The 25,384-nt window shown below is 35.7% G+C and overlaps 1 protein-coding gene across 1 annotated transcript in view; it reads left to right on the forward strand.

Moving 5' to 3' along the window:
- The window catches only part of ALG13 (ALG13 UDP-N-acetylglucosaminyltransferase subunit), a 72,464-nt gene that overhangs the window by 4,804 nt on the left and 42,276 nt on the right, over positions 1-25,384 (forward strand). The window contains 8 exon segments of the mRNA XM_023553903.2: positions 16,071-16,101; positions 16,104-16,155; positions 16,158-16,219; positions 16,221-16,430; positions 17,245-17,328; positions 19,366-19,416; positions 20,175-20,221; positions 21,970-22,042. Of these exon segments, the coding sequence (XP_023409671.2) occupies positions 16,071-16,101; positions 16,104-16,155; positions 16,158-16,219; positions 16,221-16,430; positions 17,245-17,328; positions 19,366-19,416; positions 20,175-20,221; positions 21,970-22,042 (610 nt within the window).

Here is a 25,384-nt window from a genome sequence, read left to right on the forward strand (position 1 = left end):
TTAAAACCTATCCTAATTTCATATTTCAAAAAATAAATACTTTATGAAAGTATTAGAAAAAAATATATTTTATGTTATAACCCAAAACCCAGTGCCGTTGAGTCGATTCTGACTCATAGTGACCCTATAGGACAGGGTAGAACTGCCCCACATTTTATGTTATAGTAAATTGAAATTAATTTTAAAATATAAAATAAACTAGAAGAAACTGGCTAGAATGTAAGAAGCTTTTTTAATTTTACTGCTTCTATCTCAGGCACTCAGTAAATTATTTATTAAATATGTGTCAGGTACTGTTGTAGGCACTTGGTATGCATCAGTGAACAAACCAAAAGACCCCCATTCTCATTGAGGGGAGACAGACTCATTGATTGTTTCAAGAATAATTGTTGGTCCTCATCCTGGTAGTGATGAAGGAGAAGGAATGTCAGGGTGGCTTTGTAATATAGAAGCCAGCCTTAAAGTATTGTGAGTCGGAAGGAACTTAGTTAAAATTATTTAGGCTTCCAATAGTGGGCATATCTGTCTGCCCTTAGGTAGTTGAGATTGTTAGGGGTTAACATTATTTTTTAAAGGAGTACACTCTCATCTTCTTAATTGGTTTATGCAGATCAATTTTTCCCGAGACTTTTGATGAGTGTTTTCATTCTAAATTAGCTTTGATTTTATGTCAGTACATTAAAAACAGTAAAACAGTGATTTCATAAACACATCCTGACATTTTACTCAGGCTGAAAAGGAAGCTAGCTGTACAAGTCTCCAATTTATTCTATTGTTGCAGTTTAAAAGTCTTATATTCAAGAAAGTCACATACATGAAAGCAGTAAGAATTTCAATAATTGGTTGTGTTTTCCTTTCAGGTAAATCATTTTCCCAAAATCTAGGCTGGGTGGTTGTATGTCTGTACTAATTTAAGTGACTGGCTTAATGAAATTTCTGAGGTGTTAGTTTTATGTTGCAGTTTAGAACCTTTCCAACATGCATGGTGATCACGTATTGCTTAATTATATATGGATTTATGATAGTAAATTACCAGCAGAAAAAGTTATTTCACAATTGTAAGGGATGACCTAATAGTCTCCCCAGCTTATCTTTCTTATCTGGCTGCTATTACTTCTGGCTTCATTTATTCCTTTTTCATAAATTAATTGTGCTTCAATTTTTTTGTGCCTAGTCCTAAGTAGTATTACAAAGCCATGTGAATACATCTTTCATGAAATAACATTTCTGAAATAGTTGATACAAAAGATAAATTATTGAATTAATATTGGCATTATGTACTATTTGTTTTGCTTTAGTAATCTTTTCTAAGTGTGAATACTTATATTATTAAAATACATTTAAAATTCATTTGTACAGTTTGGAAAGCAGCGCTGTATTCTTGGAAGTTAGAGTCAGTCATCAAGTGGGCAGCAGATGAATTATGGAATTTTCTCCCATGTTACTTAATATTTTTCTTCTTTTGTTTTAGCACGCTTCCTGGGCTGTTACAGTCAATGGACTTATCAACACTGAAATGTTTTCCTCCTGGCCAGCCAGAAAAATTTTCTGCATTTTTGGATAAAGTTGTTGGATTACAAAAATAAACACTAAACTCTCAACGCTTTAAAAACACCCCCAAATCCAACGTATGGGATGTGATTAAGTCAAATATATAATACATATTTGCAGAGTAATATCAGTTAATAAACTACATCTATAGAATGCTTAGAAAACTTTATGGTATGAACATTTGCATTTGGGTCCAAATCCTATTTGCAATTTAGTAAACTTGCTAGATTTTCCCTAATCTTCATTCATATTTTAGTAAAACACGTAGTGGGCATTCACAATTTTTATCCTAGAATCACACATGCGTTTGGAATCATTAAAAAAAACATGAGATTTGAAAACTTCTTAAGATGAAGTGTTTTGGCAAGAACTATACATGTAGTCAGTTTGCTGTCTCTTAGACTAGAAAATGAAACAGTAACACTTTTAAAAAATATCTTTGTATGAGGGTCAGCATTTTTAGATTCATAATCCAAGGAACCAAATTCCAAAAAAAAAAAAAAAAAGACAAGCAAAAATGATATATTGTACTCTGTGAAATAAAAAGCTCAATAATTGCCTAAAAAAAGATTAACTATGAAGGCAGTTTTTCTGTTGTACTTGGAGAAACTACTTTCATCCCAAAGAATAGAGTGGAGTGGATATGTTCACTTTTTTTCTCTGAAATAGCAAAATAATCTTGCCCAATGTCAACGCTTTACTACTTTGAGAAGAAATCAAAAAGGACTTCTACCAGTAGGGTTTACTGTTACTTTTTAAGGACTGCCCCCCACATTGGTCCTGGAACATTACTGTAACATATAGAAATTTACAATTTATATGCTCTCTGAATTAGTTACAAATAAGAAATGCTCTGATGTGGATAATGACTTAAAGATGTGGTTTTAAAGTTTACAGGATAACTTGAGATAGGTACATTATGGAATTCTTTCTAATTAAAGTAAGTGGTCTCAAGACCTTTAAAATACACGAGATTACTCCTAAGTGTCCATAGTTCTCTGGTAGAAAGTTTATCTGAAAAAATAGAACATTTATGAGGAAGACCTACATTCCATTATATTATCCCAATATGTTGAATGTTTGAAACATTTTAACTTGGGATGCTTTATATAAGGTTTGTAGATTTATTTTCCCAATTGTGTTTTACTTAGGCTAATATTAAAATACGTTCTTACTAAGCGTAGAAGGTGGTGGCTAAGAAGTGCTCTGGGTAGCAAGAGGAAGCCAACTTGGATTAAAATTTTGCTGAGAATAATCTAAAAAGTGAGTAATCTATACATAGTTGAGAATTCACAGTGCCATAATCATTGCATATTAACCTAGATTTCATTATTTCATTTCGTGGAGAGTTAAGCCAATGGTGTCAATTGTGTAACATTTCTGACTACACCTTTGTGAAATTTTATATCACTTGTGGGGTTCTAAATCAAAGGATACTTTAGAATCATTTTGAGTTGGCAGGGATCCTCAAGATTATGTAGTCCAATTCCATTGTTTTTAAATGAGGAAAGAGGCCAGAAGTTATGACTTGCCCAAAATAACAGCTTTTGGCAGAGATGGCACTAGAAACAATTCCTTTACTCCTAGTCCTGTGCTCTTTTTACCATACTATAATATAATATACATACATTTTTTGGTTCTTTATAATTGTTTGCCTAATATTTGGTTACACTGATCCCTTCCAAGGATGGTTTTGTTTATTTTCAGAAGTTGTTCAATTCACTTCACTTACTTTGTTTTCCTTTGGTTTATGACGACGCATTCTCTACCTTACCTAGGACATAGAGTCAGACTTAGAAATCTGTGATTCCTTAGTTGTTTGGAATCTGTCACAATGCTGTGGATTGATACTTAGGTTGAACGAATAAAGACTAAGACAAGGAATTGTAGAATTTTGGAGCTGGAAGAAAATTTAAAGAACATCTAGGCCGAACCACTCAGATGAGGAAACAGGCTAAGAAATTAATTGCCAATTTCACATCTAATTTAGTCCTTATGAGAAAAAAATGGTAATCAAAATTCTGTTTAAAAGATTTGCTCAATAAAGTTAAATGTTTGGTTTTATTACATGGCTGATAACAGCTTCAAACCAAACCAAACCCAGTGCCGTTGAGTCGATTCTGACTCAGCAACCCTATAGGACAGAGTAGAACTGTCCTGTAGAGTTTCCAAGGAGCACCTGGCAGATTTGAACTGCTGACCCTTTGGTTAGCAGCTGTAGCACTTAACCACTATGCCACCACAGCTTCAAAAAACAGCTTCAGGTTCTTTTAAATCAGTGAGTAAGTGGAATGCAGTTTATTTAGCAGTTTTCTATTAGAGGATAAGGAAGCAAAAGAGGGTTTAGTATTTTGGGAAATTCACATTGTGGATAGGTTCAGGGATGGACAGATAATAAGGTAATAATAGTAGAAAGTTTATAGTGGTGGAGTAGGTGAAAAGTGAGGTCGTAGGATGACCTTGTGAGGTGAGCATTTTGGATGACAGCGTGCTTATAATTTGAAAGGGAAGACAATAAGAGCTGGAAGGAATTGATGGTAAAATAGCATATCCAATAAACTTGATGTGAGGCTTGGGAACATTTAAAAGTAGTCATGTCTAAAAGTATTGTCAAGTATGATTTATAGACACTTTAGAGCGCTAATTTGTATGCTTTTAAAGGCAGATTATACAGAGGACAATAAAAAATGTTCTGTACCACTTTCTTGATTGATAGTTTTAGGAAGAGTTTTCCAAGACTAAAAAGTCACAAGTGACTAGCAGTAATACCGGTAACTTTTCTTGGCCTTTTATTATGCTTTGTGGGAGAAAGATGTGGCAGTCTGCTTCCGTAATGATATACAGCCTTGTAACCCCTATGGGGCAGTTCTGCTTTGTCCTGTAAGGTCGCTGTGAGTCTGAATCCACTTGACAGCAATGGGTTTGGTTGGGGTTATTATGGTATAAGCACCTATGTAATCCCTGTTATTTATTCATAACATTAAATTTCCAGAGATGATAAAAAATCTACATATAGTTTGAGAAGTGAAATATCTGGACAGATTATTTGAAGTCAGTTTTTGGAGAAAATTCAAATGGGTGGTCATGATAGCCATGTGGTGATCAGTTTTCTGCTCTACAACTAGTACCGCTAATTTCACAAGGTGGAGGGAATGAAAAATAACAATTGCAGTTCGCACTTGAGCACTTAGTATGTATCAGGTACCAGTCAAAGCATTTTACATGAATTAATCTCTATGAAATAGTCTTGTCCAATTTCGCAATTGAGGAAAGTCAACTCAGGACATCATCTGAAAAAGGACTTTTATGTCACTTAAAGATCCAAGGTATGGTCTGGGAGTTGTAATTGGAACACTGAAATCTAGGATATTTTAATCATTTATGGAACAGTAGGATAGAATATTTGAAGTAGGACTATCCCAAGAAATTCAGATTGTATGACAGCCACAGGTACATAATCCATTTTAGCTTTTACATTGCTATTTAAAAGCAAACTGGTTGCTACTCAAAGAATCCATGTGGAAAAACTGCCAGTTGCAAGTTATTTATTGGCTCTTGTTTTCTTCTTGAATATTTGTGTTCTACGGTTCTCTTTTTGATCCTTTTTATATATTATTTCTTGGTATTTTCATTTCCAGAGCTGCTACTACTGATGGCTCCCCTGCCTGTATCTCTTAACTCTGATTTGAGGTGACTGGTATTTCCAGTTGCCTCTTGGTCATGTTGGAGCTCTGGTGGTGCAGTGATTAAGAACTACAGCAGCTAATCAAATAGTCAGCAGTTTGAATCCACCAGCTGCTCCTTGGAAACCCTATGGGGCAGTTCTGCTCTGTCCTATAGGGTTGCTATGAGTTGAAATCGACTTGACGGCAACAGTTTTTTTGGTCATGTATGTCTGTGTATTCTGTAAGCACCTCAAACTTAATGTGCCTCAAACCTAAATCATATTTTTCCTTTTCATCTTTTTTTAATTCCAATTTCAATTAATGGTGTCACCATCTAGTCAGTCCTCCAGGCTTTAACTCTTATATCTCTTACCCTTTTTATCTGATCAATCACCAGATGCTGTCATGTTTACTTCCTAAATTTCTGAAGCCCATTTATTTAGTCATTCATTTAATCTTCCAACATAAATGCATAATGAAAATCTACTTTTGTATCAGAAGAACTCAAGACATGTTCCTGCCTTGGAGGATCTCTTACAGTCTAGATGGGGAGGAACTACGTCTTACTCATTCTTGAGTCCTCTACTGAAACACAGTAGGTTTTCCATAAATGATGAATATACTTTTATAACTGATGTATCTTTTCTAATGATCTTGATTAGGATTAGGATTAGACACAGAGTCTCATGTGTCTACTTGATCCAAGAAGCCCGTTCTTCACCAGTATCGTTTTCCATCTCATATTCCAGTCCAATCCCTATCTGAAGAGTTGGCCCTGGGAGTGGTTCCTGTCTTGGGATAACAGAGGGTCTGGGGACAATGATGTCTGGGGTACCTCTAGACTCAGACCATTAAGTCTGGTCTTTTTACGAGAATTTGAGGTCTGCATCCCACTGCTCTCCTGCTCCCTCAGGGGTTCTCTGTTGTGTTCCCTGTCAGGGCAGTCATCGGTTGTACCCGGGCACCATCTAGTTCTGGTCTCAGGCTGATGTAGTCTGGTTTATGTGGTCCCTTCTGTCTCTTAGGCTCATAATTACCTTCTGTCTTTGGCGTTCTTCATTCTCCCTTGCTCCAGTGGGTTGAGACCAATTGATTCTAGGCAGTATCTTAATGGTATTGAAGGGGTTTGTGGTAAAAGTTACATGATACTAAAAATCAAAGGTACAGAAAAAGCAGCAGCTATAGTATTTTCCAATAAAAGATTACACGGAGAAAGGCTTAGGATAACCACCAAATGACAATTGATTTAGTTATTTATTACATGGTTAATTCCACATTTGAATACTCTAGCATAACCTCTTATATTGTATAGTTCTTTTTAGTTTTTATAAGTGACTAGACAAAAGGTGGACAAATTAGCTTCAAACAGAAGTGTACAATACATGCTTCTTGAATTTAACACTCTTAATATTTGTTTATGATTTCTTTTACCACATTCTGGCTAGAATTGTTTATTTTGATTGACATTCTATAATAGCTTTGAACATGATTTCGTTCTGATAGTGGTGCTCGTGCCCTCTAAGTCAAAGGTTCTTAAACCACTTTGGGTCATGGAACACTTTAGAATATTCAAAACTATCAACGTCTCTCCCTACTCGCACGTGTATACAATTTTGCAAGGAATGATAGGTTTAGTAACTCCCAGTTTTCATAACAAATTAAAACTTTTCCCATCAAGTTTAAAACATAACACATTTTTTCATCAAGTTTAAAACAAACCAAACAACCTTAATACTCATACTATTAACTTGGTGTCTATAATGTGTATCTCATAGCACTGTTTCTAATTGGCAAAAAGGACTAACAGGAATATTTTTCATTCATAGTAATTATTTTCAGATATACTCTTAGGCTGTTTGGTGGTAACTAGTGAGGCAGTACCAAAAAAAAAAACCTTGAGTCTATTCTGACTTACAGCGACCCTATAGGACAGCGTAGAACTGCCCCATAGAGTTTCCAAGGAGCAGCTGGTGGGTTGGAACTGCCAACCTTTTGGTTAGCAGCCGAGTTCTTAACCACTGCGCCATGCCGCCAGGGCTCGGTATTGTAATTTATTCATTTACTGTCAGGTGTGCTTCCTGAGTACTTTTTTGTTAAACTTGGATAGTCACTGTTGGAATGATGTCTGCTAGATAATACAAAGTGAGAGGGCATGCACTTTTTCTATCGTTCATCTCCCGTTTATTCAGAAGAACACACTGGTTCTCCACAGCCAGTGTGAAGTAGGTGGATAATAACATTCCCCACATTTAGGAGTGAAAACATTCCTAAATCCTTGGCCAGAATCAGTAATTTTCTGAATCTCAGTTTTTCCATTTGTGAATTAATAAAATTAACTTCCTCGTAGATGATTTCTAAGACAAAACCAATAGTGTGACATGTTTGAAAAAAATGTTGAAGTAATTTTCTCTTGGTTAGAATTTTTAAGAAGTAGGACTAGGCTTAGAGATGTTTCCCTGGAATTCACAATATACTGTCCTAAATGATACAGAAAGCAGAATTTCATACTTAAATTCATAATTTAGTCTCTAGCTGGGGTTATAGCTAAAATTAGAGAATTAAAGTTTACTTTTTTTTTTTTAAAGGTTTAAATCCACCAGGCGCTCCTTGGAAACTATGGGGCAGTTCTACTCTGTCGTATAGGGTCAGTATGAGTTGGAATCTACTCGAGGGCACTGGGGCTTTTAGAGGTTTAAATGAATAGATTTTTCCACTGCTTTAAAACAAAGAAAAGAACATTCTGGTCTCCTCCCCACCCCCCGCCTTAATCCCCTGTCTCTAGACTGACCAGACACTGCAAGTATCTTAAGTCAAAAACAGACAACAAAAGAAAACAACCCTTAGTATTCCTGTGCCAGTATGATACATCTTTTTAAAAATACTACTTCCTTTTTCATTTTGTCTTCTAATACTCATACAGTGCCTCAGATGGAAGTGAGGAGAGAAGGAAATGAAGTGGTTCTTGGTAGTTTTTATTGTGCATTGCATTTGAACTAGGTCACTGCTCTGGGAAATCTATCCCTTTTTTTCTGTTTATTTTCTGCTTCCCAAACATGAGGAGGAGGTTAAACAGGGCTGTGTTGCCAAGTTTTGTTTTAGAACCATTGTGTTCTCTTCCTTTATAAATCCTGTTCTGTGTGAATGTCCACCAGGAAAAGGAGTGATGGGTTCTGGTTCTAGGGTGCTGTTTGTTAAAAAACATTTTAAAAGTTTACTATTATATTTTTCAGTAACGAAAGACTTTAAAAACAGATTACATAGAGTTAGTTGAAGCGTCATTTCTCCCATTTGGTCCCAAGTTATTTGGTACTAAAAATCATTGAAATAAATGATTTAGTACAGAGCGTTTTAACAGATTGCTCTTTCATTAGGTTCCGTCACATATTGCATATACATGTGTTTGTTTAAAAATCTAGGGCCATTTATTTTAATTGGGAAGGTCAGATATATCATTAACTTTTATGTGGGTTAGTCAACCCCTTTTTGTCAGGGTAATAGGCTAATCACCCTAAAGCTATTTTTTACACATAATGTTGATCACAAATTTGACCATATGAAAGGAGGGCAAATCTGTTATCCACTGCTGAGTCATGGCATCGCATATCCTTAGACCTGGAAGAGAGCTTAAAGATCATGCAGCCCATCTCCTTCATTTTACAGGTGGGGAAACTGAGACTTAGAGATATTAAAGTAGCATAACAAAGTTTATATAATATTATTTTTATGATACCGTATTGCCTCAGAAATCAGAAAATTTACAAGCAGCATGTCATGTACATATACAACTATAACTTATATGTAAAAATGTATGCTTTAAAAAAAACTATTCCAGGCATGTACCTCATTTAGTTGGTTAAAACATGAAGGTTTGTTATCTTAGAATTAAAACTATCAGTATTCATACGTTGTGCTACAAAGGGTTTCCCCATTTGATTAGTGAAAGAAGACTAGTTCTATCAAGTAAAATTAAAAAGTCACAGTTTCAAGCTAAATTTCAATATAAAAAGTAGTATAATGTGCTATATATTGCATTGGAAACCCTGGTGGCATAGCGGTTAAGTGTTAAACAGCTGCCAGCCAAAGGGTCGGCAGTTCGAATCCGCCAGGCGCTCCTTGGAAACTCTATGGGGCAGTTCTACTCTGTCCTGTAGGGTCGCTATGAGTCGGAATTGACTCGACAGCACTGGGTTTGGTTTGGTTTTGGGTATATATTGCATTGTTTTATATATATATACTTATAATTAAAAATTTCATGACAAGTCAAATAATATGTTATTTTGTTATTTTGTTTTAACTTATACTCAGAGGTACAGTGCCCAAAAAGTCTTCAGTCTTTTTTGTTCCCATTATTTCCAGATGTCAAAGGGAGAGATCTCATTAGGGGTAGGGAAACCTCTGACTGGGGGCCATATTTGAACTTTGGCCTAAATTCCAGTAGAATTTAGGTAAATGGTTCTTTATTTTGACCAGAGAATAATTTCTTCATGAAACTATTTGTCACGTAGCAGCTAACAAAAAAACAGCAGTCAATATTTAAGCACATACTTGTGCTAAGCAGTAAACATGCAGTATCTTATGTAATTCAACAGCCTTAGGTTTGGATCACAGAAATTTCTAGAGTAACATTTCTCAAACTTTGAAACATTAATAAATGATCTGTGTGTGTGGTGGGGGGAGGTTTGGGAAAAATCAGGTCAAACAGAGTTTGATATTTTGGCCTTGGGATTCTCTTTTGAGGAGCACTTATTAATAACTTGTAGTACACATTGTTCTAGAGCAGTGGTTTTTAAAGTGTTGTCCCTGGACCAGCAGCATTAGCATCACCTGGGAACTTGTTAGACATGCAGATTTTCAGGACCTACATCAGACCTATTGAATCAGAATCTCTGGGCATGGGGCTCAGCAGTCTTACTTTAACAAGCCCTCTGCTTCAGAACCACTGTTGCAGAGGTTTCAGGTTTGTTGTGGAAGAATGATTAGTCAGCCAATGGAAATTTCAAGTGCAGTAGATATTTCAAAGGACAATATTAAGTGACTTGAAATGACTTTCTATTTATAGGATGAAATCTAACAATGTCCCACGTGTCTTTTATAAAAAAGATCTGATTCAGGAAACATAATCTGTAATTTTACTACCTCTGAGCCTTTGCTCATATCTTTTCCTCTTTGATACGCCATTTTTTTTCATAATAATGGCAGAAGAATCAAGAGACTGTAGCCTAGTCTCAGTATTATTACTGATTGAATGTGAAAACTTTGACAAGTCTTGTAATTGTCTAAACCTGTTACTTCATCTGTAAAATTCTTATTTGTTTTCCCAGTTTATTATGCTATTCTGTTTTTTGCTCACCACTGAGTAACATTTTTATTAAGGTAACATGTAAAAAACTTAAAATATGAATTAGTTCTCCAAGGTTTACAGCGAGAAACAGCAGTCCTATGTCCCATTCCTCCCCATCTGTGATCCTGCTTCCTATAAAAAAAAACACTATAGGTGACCATATTACATTATTTTATATGTTTTTAAATAATATGTTCAACCTGGTGGTGGTTTTTTTTTTGCTTAAAAAAATTGGATATCTATAGTCTTCCCATCATCCTAATTTATTTTTATCAGTGTTTGTGAGATCAGTTTTCAGTGTTGACATTACTATGATTACATAAGTACAGTGTTGTTCACATCTGAACCGTGTAGCAAGTGCTCACTGATTATATTTCCTTTCCAGTAAAACTTTATTTCCCTCATTTTATTTTTTTCATTTGCTAAGTTTTCTATAGAAACATCCCCAGACTCTCCAACCGAAGTGTATAACTTCTGTTATTTTTTTTTCCAAGATGTGCTGGAATTCTCCCTCCTCTAATCTGAACTGATTGTTCCCTAGTTCTGTTGAATAGCTGTCCTCCTGTGACTTACCTTTTATCCTGAAAATTCCATTTGCTTCTTTCTTGTGCTGATTCCCCTGTTTCCTGGACTGCATGCCTGTTTTTGTTTTTTTAATTTTGTTGTTCAAACATCCTCCAATAGCATCCTGAGACTGTTGTTAGGTGCCATCAAGTTGGATCCAGCTCATAGCAACCCTATGCATAACAGTTTAAAACACTGCCTGGTCCTGAGCCATCCTCATAATTGTTATGCTTGAGCCCATTGTTGCAGCCGCTGTGTCAGTCCATCTTGTTGAGGGACTTCCACTTTTTCGCTAGCCCTCTCACTTTACCAACTGTGATATTCTTCTCCAGGGCTGGTCCCTCTTGATAACATGTCCAAAATACGTGAGAGGAAGTCTCGCTGTCCTTGCTTTTAAGGAGCATTCTGGCTGTACTTCTTCCAAGACAGATTCGTTTGTTCTTATGGCAGCACGTGATATAGTCAATATTCTTCGCCAACACCACAGTTCAAAGGCATCCACTGTTATTTGGTCTTCCTTATTCATTGTTCAACTTTTGCATGTATATGAAAAAAAATAGGCTATTGAAAATACCGTGGCTTGGGTCAGGCACACCTTGGTCCTCAGCATCCAAAGAAAGGGCAGTACTTTTTTTTTTTGAGATCTTGCATGTCTGAAAATGCCTCCTTCGACTCATCAGACTGACAGACTGGTTTAAAACACTAGGTTGGAAATAATTTGCCCTCAGTTCTTGAAATCTATTGTTTTCTAGCTTCTACTTCTTTTCTTTTTGAGAAGTTTATTGTTATTTATATTTGTGATTTTTATATATGACCTGTTTTTCCTCTCTCAGAGCTTTAGCATCATCTCTTTATCCTTACTAAAGAAATTTCATTGTTAGGGGCATTGCTGCTGATCTTTTTTGCTTTTATTCTAGCTACTTCATGGACCCTTTAAATCTCGATTTGAACATTTGTATCCTACAATACTAGCATTTTCCTTATATGATCATGAAAATTATTTCTTTCTCTCCATTTTCTTCATTCTCGTTTTTGGGCCTCTTGGTTAGAGTTGGCATTACTGGATTGAGCCTCTAATTGTCTTATTTTTTTCTCTCCAGTCTTCTTGTATGTTCTGTGAGCACCACAACTCTAAATTCTTATTCTATTCTCCTTTTTTGGTTTTATTTATTTTTTAATTTACATATAGTAAAATTGGTGTTTTTTCTTGTACAGTTCTATAAATTTTGACAAATACGTGGTTGTGTAACCACTACCACAATCAAGATAACAGAACAATTTCATGACCTGCATACACTTCTTCCTGCGATCCCTCTGTAGTCAGCCCTTTAAGACAAGCCTAACCATTGGCAACAACTGATTTGTCTTCCCTTTCTGTAGCTTTGCCTTTTCCAGAACATCGTATAAATGCATTCATACACTATACAGCCTTTTGAATCTGTCTTTCATTTAGCACGATGGATTTCAGATTTATACATGTTTTTGTATATATCAGTAGTTCATCTTTTTTATTGCTGAGTAGTGTTGTATGGTTGTACTGCAGTTTGTCCATTATTATTTGAAGGATGTTTGGTTTGTTCTTGGTTTGGGGGGATCATGATTATAAATAAAGCTGCTGTAAACATTTACATGCAGGGTTTTGCGTGAAGGTAAATTTTCTTTTCTCTTGGGTAGATTACTGGGTCATATGGTAACTCTATGTTAACATTACAAGAAACTGCTTAACTATTTGCCAGAGTGGCTGTACCATTTTACATCCCCTCCTACAATGTACAAGAGTTCCAGTAACTATTACCTTGTTAGTGCTTGGTACTGCCAGTTTTTAAAATTTTAGTTGTTCTAAGAATTATAGTATCTCATTTATTTTTTTGTTTCTCATTGTGGTTTTAATTTACATTTCTCCAATGCCAAATGGGGGCCCAGGTGGTGCAGCAGTTAAGTATTTGGCTGATAACCAAAAGGTCTGCAGTTTGAATCCATCAGCCGTTCCTTGGAAATCCTCTGGGGCAATTCTGCTGTCCTATTTTAGTTTTATAGGGTCACTGTGTGTTGGAATCGATGCAGCAGATTTGGTTTGGGTTTGGGATACCTAATGATATTGAGCAATTTTTCATGTGTTTATTTTCCATCCGTATATCTTCTTTGTTGATAAGTGTCCAATTTTTTTTACCTTTTTGAATAGCTTTTTTGAGGTATAATTTACATGTTATAAAATTCATCAGTTTTAAATTAAAAATGTCTGTGTTTCAAATGTTTTCACTGTCGAGAAAGTGAAAAGACAACTTAGAATGGGGGAAAATTTTTGCGAATCATGTATCTGAGAAAGGACTTATATGGAATATAAAAATACAATGTATTACAACTCAGTAATAAAAAGATAAGTAACCCAATTCAAAATGGATAAAGGCTCTAAATAGGCATTTCTCCAAAGAAATGGATAATGAGCACATGAAAAACTGTTCAGTATTAGCCATTGGGGGAAAAAAAATTGGGAAAGAGCAAATCAAAACCACAATGAGATACTACCTCACACCTACAAGGATGGCTGATGTTGTGTGTTGTCTAGTTGATTTCAGCTCATAGGAAACCCTATGGGACAATATACTGCCCCATAGGGTTTCCTAGGCTATAATCATTACAAGGTTCAAATAACCAGGTTTTTTGTCCTATGGAACCACTAGTGAGTTTGAACAGTTTCTCCACATCCTTGTTAACGCTTGTTATTATCTGTGTTTTTTTATTATAAAAAAATTTTTTTTTTTTATATAGCTATCCTAAAATCCTAGAGGGCGTGAAGGGGTATCTCACTGTGGTCTTAAGGTGTGTTTTCTTAAGGGCTAATGATGAGCATCTTTTTATGTGTATTAGTCATTCCTATATTTTTTGTGAAATGTTTTTCAAATATTCTGCTTAATTTTTATCTGGGTTGTTATTGGTGAGTTTTAAGAATTATGTATCTTATATACAAGAGTTCTGGTTTTTTTTTTGGTCAGATATGTGATATGCAAGTATTTTCTCCCAGTCTGTGCATTATATTTTCATTCTCTTAAATATCTTTTGCAGAGCAAAAGTTCTTAATTTTGACAAAGTACAATTTATCAATATTTTTATTTTATAGTGTCGTAGCTAAGAACTTTTTACCTAACTTAAGGTCTTGAAGATTTTTGTTTTACGTTTAGGTCTACAATCCACTTTTAGTTAATTATTGTACAAAGCACTTGGTATAGGTTGAGGATCTTTTTTTTTAAGCATGAATGTCCAATTGTTCCAGCACCATTTGATGAAAACACTCTTTCCTGCATTGAACTGCTTTTGCATCTTCGTCAAAATCAATTAACTGTAGTCCTGTGGGTCTATTTTTGTGTCCGTCCTCTATGTTACTTTCCTTTTCCTCTTACCTGTTTTTGTTTTCATGTCTCTAATTTTTTTCTCTTTGGTTCCAGCTTTTTCTCCTATTATTTTTTGATTATCTTTCTCCCGATTTTCCCTTCCCCCTCAAAGTGAAGTATATGGTTTAGTGTTAATTGAAGTTTTATATACCTGATTTTTAGTTTAAAATGCAGTAGTATGAAGAATTTGTATTTTAATCGTATTTCTACAAGTAAAAAAAACAAAAAAAATTAAACTTTTAATTGTAACAATTCATTTTGTCTTGGTGAATTAGTGGCCTTAAAGAAAGATGGTGATCCCTCTTCTTAAGAACTTTTGCAGAGTCATTTTCCCAGCATTATGATTTCTTTAATAAAGAAATTAGTTAAGGTAATTTGAAATTGGCAAGTTAAGGATAATGAGAATTTTATTCCTTTTTCTACTAGTCCTACCTTTTATTTATTTCATTCTTAAATTATAAAATTGATTATTGATGCTTTTCCTATAGAAGGCATTCATAAAAAAAAAAAAGTGGATCTACAGATACAAGAAAAATACTTTTGAAACCAACCTAAATTTGCAACTTCTCCAAAGCCAGCTTTTTTCAACACTTCAAAAATACTCAGAAAGGAATTGGATTGGGGCATTTAAATAAAAATAAGAACATACGTAATAGTGGAATCAAGTAATACAAGTGGACCCTATTTTTGAGTGGATTTTAAAAAGTATGGGCCATGTTTGACTTTGGTTTTCACAGAGTGCAGACTAGTTTTTCTGGATAGGTACCCTAACAAGGCATTGAAACACACTTCTTATGTCCAGTGCCTCTTATATTGTGCTACAACCGTTTTAAATGTCTCCTATTAGAAAGTTTGTGGGCACGATACTCTTTAAATGCAGCTTCAATCTAAATTTTCATTTTCTTCCATTTTTAAGAAACCTTTTTCGCATTTCCCCTTTTTGTTAATGCTTTACAGTACTTTGGGAGCTTTAGTCAAGAATGCTGTCAGAGTTTCCTAACAATAGATTTAGTTTTTGTGATCCTAGCAAAGAGTCGTTATCTAGGAGAACAAAATAAGATTACTTAAACCCCACACCTGAAATATCCACACAATTGCTTTGGCATTTGACTTCGCTGGAACTGTGACTTCTGCCCCTAGGTCAAGGGAGGTTCCCCACCCCCCCCTTCTTTGTTAAGATTTTTTTAATGCGAAAGCTTACTAGTTAATTAGATTCAGATGTTTTTACCATGAAACTATGAAGGGAGTCAGGGAATTTGGGCAAAGACAGTAGGTGAAAATTTGGGCAGAGATCTAGTAATGTATTATGGGCCAGGCTGCCTCATACACACCTGAACCTTATTTCAGTCCTTTTTGCAGTCCTCGTGCAGCAGTTGCCATGAGTTAAACTGCAAACTCAGCTTCCTCCTGATTTCCAAAGCTCAGCTGCTTGTACATCTCTCACCCTTGGGCTGATTGAGTTAATCCCACCCTTCCCCAAGAAGATAGCTCTGCAAGCAAGTTCTCCCTCCCTTGTCTCAAGTTCTCTACTCCTAGGAACATCGGCTCTTCTTTTCACAGGGTTCCGACTTGACCTGGGCAAGCCAGCCCTTTGTTTCTCCTGCTCCTGAGAAGTGCCAAGATTCTGTGGTGTCGACTCCAACTGCCTGCTAGACTTTAGGCTGCTTTCAGGATACCTGCATAAGCAAGCCCTCTTCGCTGCTAGCCATTCCGACCTGCAGCCTGCGTTTTTCCATCTTCCTGCACTTCTGTTCCTTTCCCTTCCTCCCTCTGTGCACAATGCAGAAAGGATGGAAAAAGTACTGCAGCCAGAAGTCTCTGAACGAGGCGTCAATGGATGAATACTTAGGCAGCTTAGGGCTGTTTCGAAAACTGACTGCCAAGGATGCCTCTTGCCTCTTTCGGGCTATTTCGGAGCAGGTAAAAAGAAAAATATATCTTCCCCATACTGTGTTTTTGGAGCCCTCATGGTGCAGTAGTTAAGAGCTCAGGCTGCTAACCAAAAGGTCAGCGGTTTGAATCCACCAGCCGCTCCTTGGAAACCCTATGGGGCAGTTCTACTCTGTTCTGTAGGGTTGCTACGAGTCGGAATCGACTTGACGGCAGTGGGTTTGGTTTTGGGATACTGAGTTTTCAGAGTGTGAAACTTGGCATAGTCCTTTAGCTAAAAGACCTATAACCCACCTAAGGGTTTCCCAACTGTTAAATAAACAAACAAAATGCCTCTTTCTATTTCCTGGTGAAAACATCTAGGCTTCTCAGGTCCTGGAAGGAGGCTGTCGGCTCCTTATTGGAAATAATAGGTGCATGCCTTTACTGATTAGTTCGAATATATAGCTGTATCTTTTCTGTTCTCTAAATGCTAGTTTGGATTGCAGGAGCAATAAGAAAATTGGGTTAAAGAAAACTTTCGAAATGTAACTTGATCCTATAAATAAGCAACCCTTACCTCCTCTAAGTTTTACACCTAAGGAAAATTTTACAGGCTGTGCATGTAATGCGTAGAAAGGGAGGTGGGGAGGGAGAGCTGGGGAGGGGGAGGACATGACAGAATTGTTTCTGCCCAATCTTACTAAAGATAATAAAAAAAAATTAGTAAGATCTGGACTTAATGTTCCAATTTCCTGCATATGTTCTGAATAAGAGGGACTTAAGTGTCCAGTCATAGTCTTAATTTAGAAGCTTCTATTTCCAGTGACTGCTGACAGTGAGCTGGTCTTTGTCTTCTTTTTAGTTGTTTTGCAGCCAGGTCCATCATTTGGATGTCAGGAAGGCTTGTGTCGCATATATGAGGGAAAATCAACAAACTTTTGAGTCTGTAAGTAGAATACATACCCGGGGAGAGTCGTCGGTAGAGGATGTGTAGCAGGTGGGAAATGAATTTTGAGCACTTACATGATGAAAACTAAATTTTATCGTGCAATCTCCCCCCTCAATAAAAAAAAGCAAATATTAATTCCCAGCTGGTTGTTTTGTACTCATTAAAAAGTAAGAAAAAGGTTAATCTGTGTCCTCCTCACTACTTCCTTCTCAATACACACACACAAACCTAAAAAGTTACTTTTTGTCTGCTGTTTTGTATTTCCATACCATTGTTTTCTTGAACAATTAATAGTTAATGAAATTGAAAAGGTTTGCTTATGTTTTAAAATACATGTGAAAATATCTAACAATGGGAACCCCCTCTAATTCTCTTGCTTAATCCTGTGCACAGTAACCTTCAACCAGTCAATTTGAGGAAGCTCGTGAAACTTAATAGTAAGGGAACGATTAGTTCTAAACATCTAGTCTTAATGGAATAAATTGTGGTAATTGGAGTTCTGCCAGTAAAGATTGACTTTAAGTAAAACAACTTCTAGAGGACATCTTAGTATATATCCAAGTATTTTAATTCTTATTAACAAAACTGGCGGTTTTATCACGCTCTGGCTTCAAGTGTGCGCTTTCATCTGGCTGTTTTTTTTTTTTTTTTTTAAATACTCCTAGCTCTTCCAGTACTGTTTTTTTCTAAGTGTATGTTGTGGGCATTTGCCTTCCATTCAAGGTTTACTCTTTTTATTTTCTCAATAGGTATCAGTGAATTTAAAAACTATGAAGGCTTTTCACTTTAAAACTTATTACCTTGAAGTTCTCTATAGTACCACATCTGGGGAAAAGATTACTCATGAAGCGACTTCAGATACAAGACCATGGTGTAAAGCAGTGCATCTCAAGTATTTTTGTGCAAATAGATCACTTGGGGAGCTTGTTGAAATACAGATTCTCATTCAGTAGGTCTGGGGCGCAGTCCCAGGATTTCTGCATTTTTAACAGACTCCCAAGTGATGCTGTTGGTTCCTGAACTACCTTTTGAGTAGCAAAGATACGTGTAAAATTTTAAAACTACATGAATGAATCTCAAAATAATTAAGCTGAGTGAAAAAAGCCAGACAAAAAAGAGTATATACTGTATGATTTCCTTTATATAAAACTCTAAAACATGCAGCCTGCTCTGTAGTGACAAAGCAGATCAGTGGTTGCTTGGAGGGGTGGGCATGCAGGGTTATGAGGGGTACAAGGAAACTTTTGAGGGTGATGGATATGTTCAGTATCTTGATTCTGGTGATAAGTTCATGGTTACATAAGTCAAAACTTATTTCTCTTGTGCATTTTAAATATGTGAAGTTTATGTCTGTTATACCTCAATAAATCTGTTTAAAAATAGTGATTTTGACAAAAATTAAAATTGATTTTGTAAGTATAGTGATAGGTATGTATGGAGCTAGAGCTAAATCTTTTATATTCCCTGAGTTTAATTTTATTGAGATATATTTTACATACAATAAAATTCAGCATTTTAAGTTTTTAGTTTGGCAATTTATAGTCATGTAACCACCACCACTGTGAAGCTGTAGAACACTTCCAGCGCCCCAAAAAGTTCCTTTGGGTCCTGGACTTTTTTGAAACTAATGAAATTCTCTTTAAAATTCCTCAGTTTAACTTTGTAAATACACGCCTCCTATCAGATTTTAAATTCTTACAATTATTGGGTTTGCTTGATTTATGAAACTTGTCAGGTTACTTAAGTTGTTGTTAAAAGAAACTCAAAGGTGTACCATTTAGTGAAATGTACTGGTATTTGGTAGATAAGCCAGGACCAATTCCTAAGATACTTTTATTGTCCAGCTCCCCCCACCCCCCTTGCAACTTTTTTGTATGTACAAATCTTGAGGTGCTGTGCAAAGCAGTAATTTAATACTTACATACTTGTTGAGCTGAGCAAAAAAATAACCCACTGGAGGATAATATTGCATAATATAATCAGATTTCAGTAATTCTGTGTATTTGGTTAAGGTTTTTTTTTTTTTTTTTTAAGTATGTGGAGGGATCTTACGAAAAATACCTGCAACGGTTGGGAGATCCCAAGGTAAGGGGGCTTAATCTTTTGAGAGTATCTGGATTGGTGACCTGAATTTTCCTTCAGCTGTGTCACTTTAGTCAGAGCCAATTTATTAAGTAGCCAGCTGTGTTGAATTAATAGTTCTCGCAAAGGTTTATAGGCTGGCAGTTGACTTACTGTTTTGTGTTGAGTAGTGAGAATTGTGTATTAACAGTCTTATCCATAGCCTTCAGGAAAGAGCACCAGAGCATTGCAAGCATTTCTGTTTGGGAACTGGATAATAAGCCTCAGCCTATTTACTTTAATAGGGGAGGGGGTATGCTGGTGAATCTTACCAAGAAGTCATTTTTATTTGTTTACTAAACAATTTCCCTGATTTTTAGTTACCTTTCCTTTGTGTGAGAGTGAGATCCATAAACACATACTTTAATAATTTTTATGTGATAAAATTAATTCCATAGTTCTAGTCTTTAAACATATTTACTGAATAACCCTGCTACCTTTATATTTTCAGACTAGCTACATTTTTGTTGTGCCTTTTAAATATCTTAAATTTACTGTCTTTGTTACTTAATGGCTAACTAAGGGTTCTTTTTTAAAGTGTAAGTTTATGTTAATAAGTAGCTATCACAATATTCCAAGCCCCAAAGCAAGTTAGTGTGTTCTACATACTCTTCACCAAAAACGGTGCTAAGCAGCTAAAAAACAATTGTTGAACTTGCAAAAACTTCTCTCCTAGCTACAGAATGTTTTTTTTTTTAAACTTATGCACTATTTATATTTAGGAAAGTGCTGGCCAGCTGGAAATAAGAGCTCTTTCTCTAATTTATAAGTAAGTTGTATCCCCTTTTCTTTAAGAGAGTGTGTATGTGTGTGTATAATGCTTCTATTAAAGTCACTTTAGGATTGGGGGAATTTGAGATTGATTTATCCATATTTTTTTTTTTTTGAATGAAGAGGTCTAAGCAAAGTCAAATTTAGTGTTGTTTTCGGATGGAGAACCTTATTACAAAGGCCTTCCTTACCTTTGCACCATTTGGATAGAACAATAAAGGACTTTTAAAGTCTGCTGGTGTTATTCCTGTGGGAAATCGGAATATTAATCTTTTAGGAGGATTCTTGTCTATTTAACTCTATGTCTCTATTGTATGCATTCTAAATGGGGACAGTATAGCTTCCAATAGGGTGAAAACTGGTTCTTTGCAGGGGTGGGTAAAAATAATCTTAAATATTAAAATGGTTTTTGGTCCTTCAGATGGCCACAGTATATAAACAGTTAAGTATAGGGTCACTGAGTCGGAATCGACTCGATGGCAGTGGGTTTGGTCTGGTGAGTGTATCTGTGGTATTAAAATTTCATGGGGGGATTTTAAAAAAGTCTAAAAAACCTTTTGGGGTTAATAATAGGGGAAAAAGTTGAGAAACACTGCTTTATTTGTAAGTTATGTTTTGGTCTTTAAAATTGCAAAACTGACGTTCTAAAAACCATGGTTGTAAAAACTATAGCTGTATAAGGTAGGTTAGAGGTAGTGGGTATCGCTTCTTCATTTGAGAAGTCTGATCTGTATGAGAATGCTTCACGATTCTTAGGATGTTGACATGGTGTATACCTTGGTAGAGTCAGAATCCTCTTGTTAAGGGAACTTGCCCAAGTCTGTTTTGTAGTCTGCTCATTTCTCAGTAAATCCAGTGAAAAGTAGTAGAGAAGAGGCAATGGGCAGGTGGCTAATCAGTTGTTTTTAAATCAGGGGTGGCTTTTAAATCAGTCTGCTTCCTGGTTTTGTATGCCCTTCAAGCTAAGAATGATTTTTATATTTTTGTATAAATTTAGAATAGGCAAATGTACATAGGGTCGCTATGAGTCGGAATTGACTCAACGGCAATGGTTTTTTTTTTTTTTTTTTAAAGAACCCAAACTTTTATTAGTGGTTAGTGACCCTGAGAGGGAGGAAGAATGAGGGAGTCATTGCTTAAGGGGCACTGAACTATCGTGAAGGGTGATGGAAAAATTTAGAAACAGGTGATGATTGAACAACATGAGACATTATTAATATCACTGAATTGTACTTGTAAAAAATGTTGAAATAGCAAATGTTTTGTGGGTTTTTTAATTTATCATAATAAAAAAGTCGAAAGAATGTTTCATGACCTGTGAAAATTATTTGAAATTCAGATTTCAGTGTGCGTAAATAAAGTCTTATCGTAACAAAGTAACACTTATTTGCTTATGTATTGTCTGACTGCTTTTACACTACAAAGGCAGAGTTAAATAGTTGCTACAGAAGCCACAAGGCCTACAGAACCTAAAATATTTATTATCTGGCCTTTTATCAAAAATATTTGTGACCCCAGCTTTAAGTAAAGGAGAGCCTCCAAAACTCTAAATGTAAAATTGGTGATCTTCTTTTTGGGGGCAGTCAGCTGTCTACCAAGAGTTGATGTGATTTAGCCTCTTAAACATTTGGATTATATTATATGAATAAGGTAGGCAGTTTAAAAGCACAAATACTTGTTCTTTAACTGTCTCTTACATATACCAAATTGTCTTTCTTCACCCACCTTTGTTTTCTACCCATATAGTCGAGATTTCATTCTTTATCGCTTTCCCGGAAAGCCTCCAACTTCTGTCACAGATAATGGCTATGAAGACAAGGTAAGAAGATGAGTGAATATTTGTTTACTAAAATTAAAAAAAAATTGAATAATGTTTCTGGCTTACCAGAATATTAAGAAATAATCTTTTTAAAACTTAATGGAAAAATAAGCACAGTCTAAATGCCAAGGTTCTCTGCCACCAGGCTTTTTCTCTCTATTCAGTCATCCCCAGATATGATCTAGTCACTCCTCTGTAATAAACAGAAACACCCCAAGGGTTAACATTGTCTCCTCTTTGTCTAGGGGATAATGTTAAAACTTGCCAGCTAGACATTCAGTGCCCTGAATGGTCCCAAACACTCATTGTCTTCCTTAGTTATTTCATGATTCCTGATAGTCCAGCTTTCATCCTTTATCTTTTTGTTGCTTTGTATCACAGCAAATGTCAGTTCCTGTGAAACATTCCCAACTCCCCTGGAGTTACTTCCTCTCTTTGTGCTCCCCTAACAGCTCTCAAGTAGTTATAGTATTTATCACATTGTATTTGTTTTACATGTCTATTTCTGCCATTAGTCTGAAAGTTTCTTGAGGGCAGAGGCAACGTCCTATTAACTGCCTAGTTTTAAAGTGCTTGGAAAATTGTAGGAGGTGGTTTTGTTGGTTGAGAACACTTACCAAATAAAATTGTTCTTTAGCTTACAGCTTTTCTTCCAAAAAGTGTTTAAGAAAAGCTTTTATCCTGCTTATTTATTAGTAAATACTTAGTGAATATACAATATTTGAATTTTATATAAGTCTTATTTCATACCATGGAGCAAAACTCAGGCAACATTTTAATGAAGGTGAGACAAGACTAGGCACTGGGAGAACTGTTAGCATGCTGTTAATAGTAATCTAGGCAAAAGGCCTGAACTAGGGGAAGTGGCAGCAGGAGTGAAGATGACTGACTAGGATGCAAGAGATACTTAGAAGATAAGTATAAATTGGGGCACATTAGTTGTTTTGCCAGTGGTACCACCATCTAATATGTTAAGCAAACATTAAGCCCCTATAGTGTACCAGGTGCACTGTACTTGGTTTGGGGGATACCAAAATCAATACAGCAAAATCCTTACCTTCCAAGGGCTTAAAGGGCTGTGGAGACAGATGTGTAATTAGTTAATTACATACATAAAAGTGATAAATTTAATAATAGTATATACAAAGAGCATAAAAGAAGAAGCCCTAAACTCTGCTTGACGGGGTTTAGAAAGCTTCATGGTGGTAGTGACGTTTAAGTGGAATATCAAAAGAGGAGTCCATCAGTTATGAAGGGCAGCATATTTAGAGAAAATACTATATGCGAAGGTATGAAAGTGAGAGAGCCTTGGCACTCAAGTAGTTGGATGTGGGGAGGGCAATGTTAAAAATATAGGCTTATTACCAGTTGCCATCTAATCAGTTCCAACTCCTGGCAACCCCACGTATATCAGAGTAAAACTGCTCCAGAGGGATTTTTAGTAGCTGATTTTTTGGAGGTAACATCACAGGCCTTTCTTCCAAGGTGCCTCTGAGTGGACTCAAACTTTCAGCCTTTCAGTTAACAGCCAAGTGTGTTGACTGTTTGTACCACCCAGGTACTCAGAAAAGATGGGCTAGGGTTATATAATGAGGGGTGTACTATGCCACGCCAAAGAATTTGGCTTTTCATTGTACAGAATAGTCATTTGAAACGTTTTCATAACATTTTATTGTGAAAGTTTTCAAACGTACAGAAAAGTTAAAAGAATTGTATAGAGAACATTTATATACTCACCACTTCGATTCTACTGTTAACCTTTTCGTGTATTTGTTTCATCATGTATCTATCTGTTCATTCATCAATCCGTCTTACTTCTTGATGTATTTCAGGGTAAATTTCAGGCATCAATATACTTGCCCTTAAGTACTCATTGAAAGTTTTTACACAATGGTGTGACATCATCAGAATTTTTCGAATAAGAGGAGCATAGCATTTGTATTTTAGCAATGATGGACAGTATTGCCTGAGATGAGATTTAAACAGTTAAATCTTTACCTGGGGATCTTTAAACCTACAGTTCAGGTTTTTTTCCCCAGCATTTTATTCTGAACATTTTCATGCAGAGAGAAGTTGAAATACACGGTGAACACCCATATACCCACCACCTTGCTCCTGTGGTTACAAAGTTCCACTTTTAAATGAGTCTTGTACATCTTACAGAGATATTATTGAGTTAATTAAGGGGAAAGCATCACCCATTCTGAACCATAAGAATACAAAAACATAAGACCTTTTGAACATATACAACCATAAGAATATCATGCATAAGTCTCATTCATACATGTATACAAAGCCGATGCTCATCAGCAGTTCGGTATCTGCATGCACAGGGTTATACACGTGTACGTGTTTGATCTGAGAATTTATAAAGTCAGTGTGTTTGTTCATAGTGAAATTTAAGTATTAAAAAGGCAGGTGGCAGCAGGGTACTTTTGTTGTGTGACATCTTGTTTTACCTCAAACTTAGTTCCTGTATCTTAGTTCATGCTCCTAAGATTTAGAGTTGAATTGTCTGGGCTTTTAAAAATGACTTCATTAAAAGCAATGAACATCATTAATGAGCCTTAAATAAAATATGTTTTAGAGCAAACTTTCAAAGAAATGCCTAATGTTCATCTTGGTACCTTCCCTTTCTATGTTGACTTAACTCTGAATTCTACGTATATTTATCTTGAGCTTCGTAAATGTATTTAGTGTCAAAGTGAATGCTGACGAAGCTAGTCATCTTCATTGCAGCTCATTTGCTCTATATAGAAGGACTAGAAGTACATACTTAACATTAAAAACAAAATAAAACTTGAATTTGGAAATAGAGTAAAAAGTAAAGTCTTCATTCTCTTTAATCCCAGGACCTTCCCCAAGGTAAAAACTATTAAGTTTGGGTAGGTATCTATCCTTCTATATCATTTTCTTTGCATTGATCGATGTCGATGGACTCATACTTAACATTCTGTGTCTTGTTCTTTTCACATATTCGATGGCAGTGGGTTGAGGATCCTCATGAGTAACATAGATCTACCCCATTTTTTTTTTACTAGTTTATTGCCAGTAAATCCCGCCTACCCTTTCCACCACCACCGAGTATATGTTAGAGAATTATTATTTTATGTTGGAATACCACCAAAAACATAAAAGCCATCATGCCTAGTTTTATCTCTTCCAACAAAACTTCTTGTCACTTGAATAGAGAAATTATACATTCTGCTCTTTATTTGTCAATTTTGGTTAGCTGGATTCCTTTACTCCTTAACAACTGCTTCCAATTATTAGCTTTTCTTAGTTGCAGTTCCCAGTTCTTGTAGCCCAAAGTACAAAGGATTTCTCTGTCCAAAATCTGCA

Source organism: Loxodonta africana, chromosome X, assembly GCF_030014295.1.
Source record: "Loxodonta africana isolate mLoxAfr1 chromosome X, mLoxAfr1.hap2, whole genome shotgun sequence".
Lineage (NCBI taxonomy): Eukaryota > Metazoa > Chordata > Mammalia > Proboscidea > Elephantidae > Loxodonta > Loxodonta africana.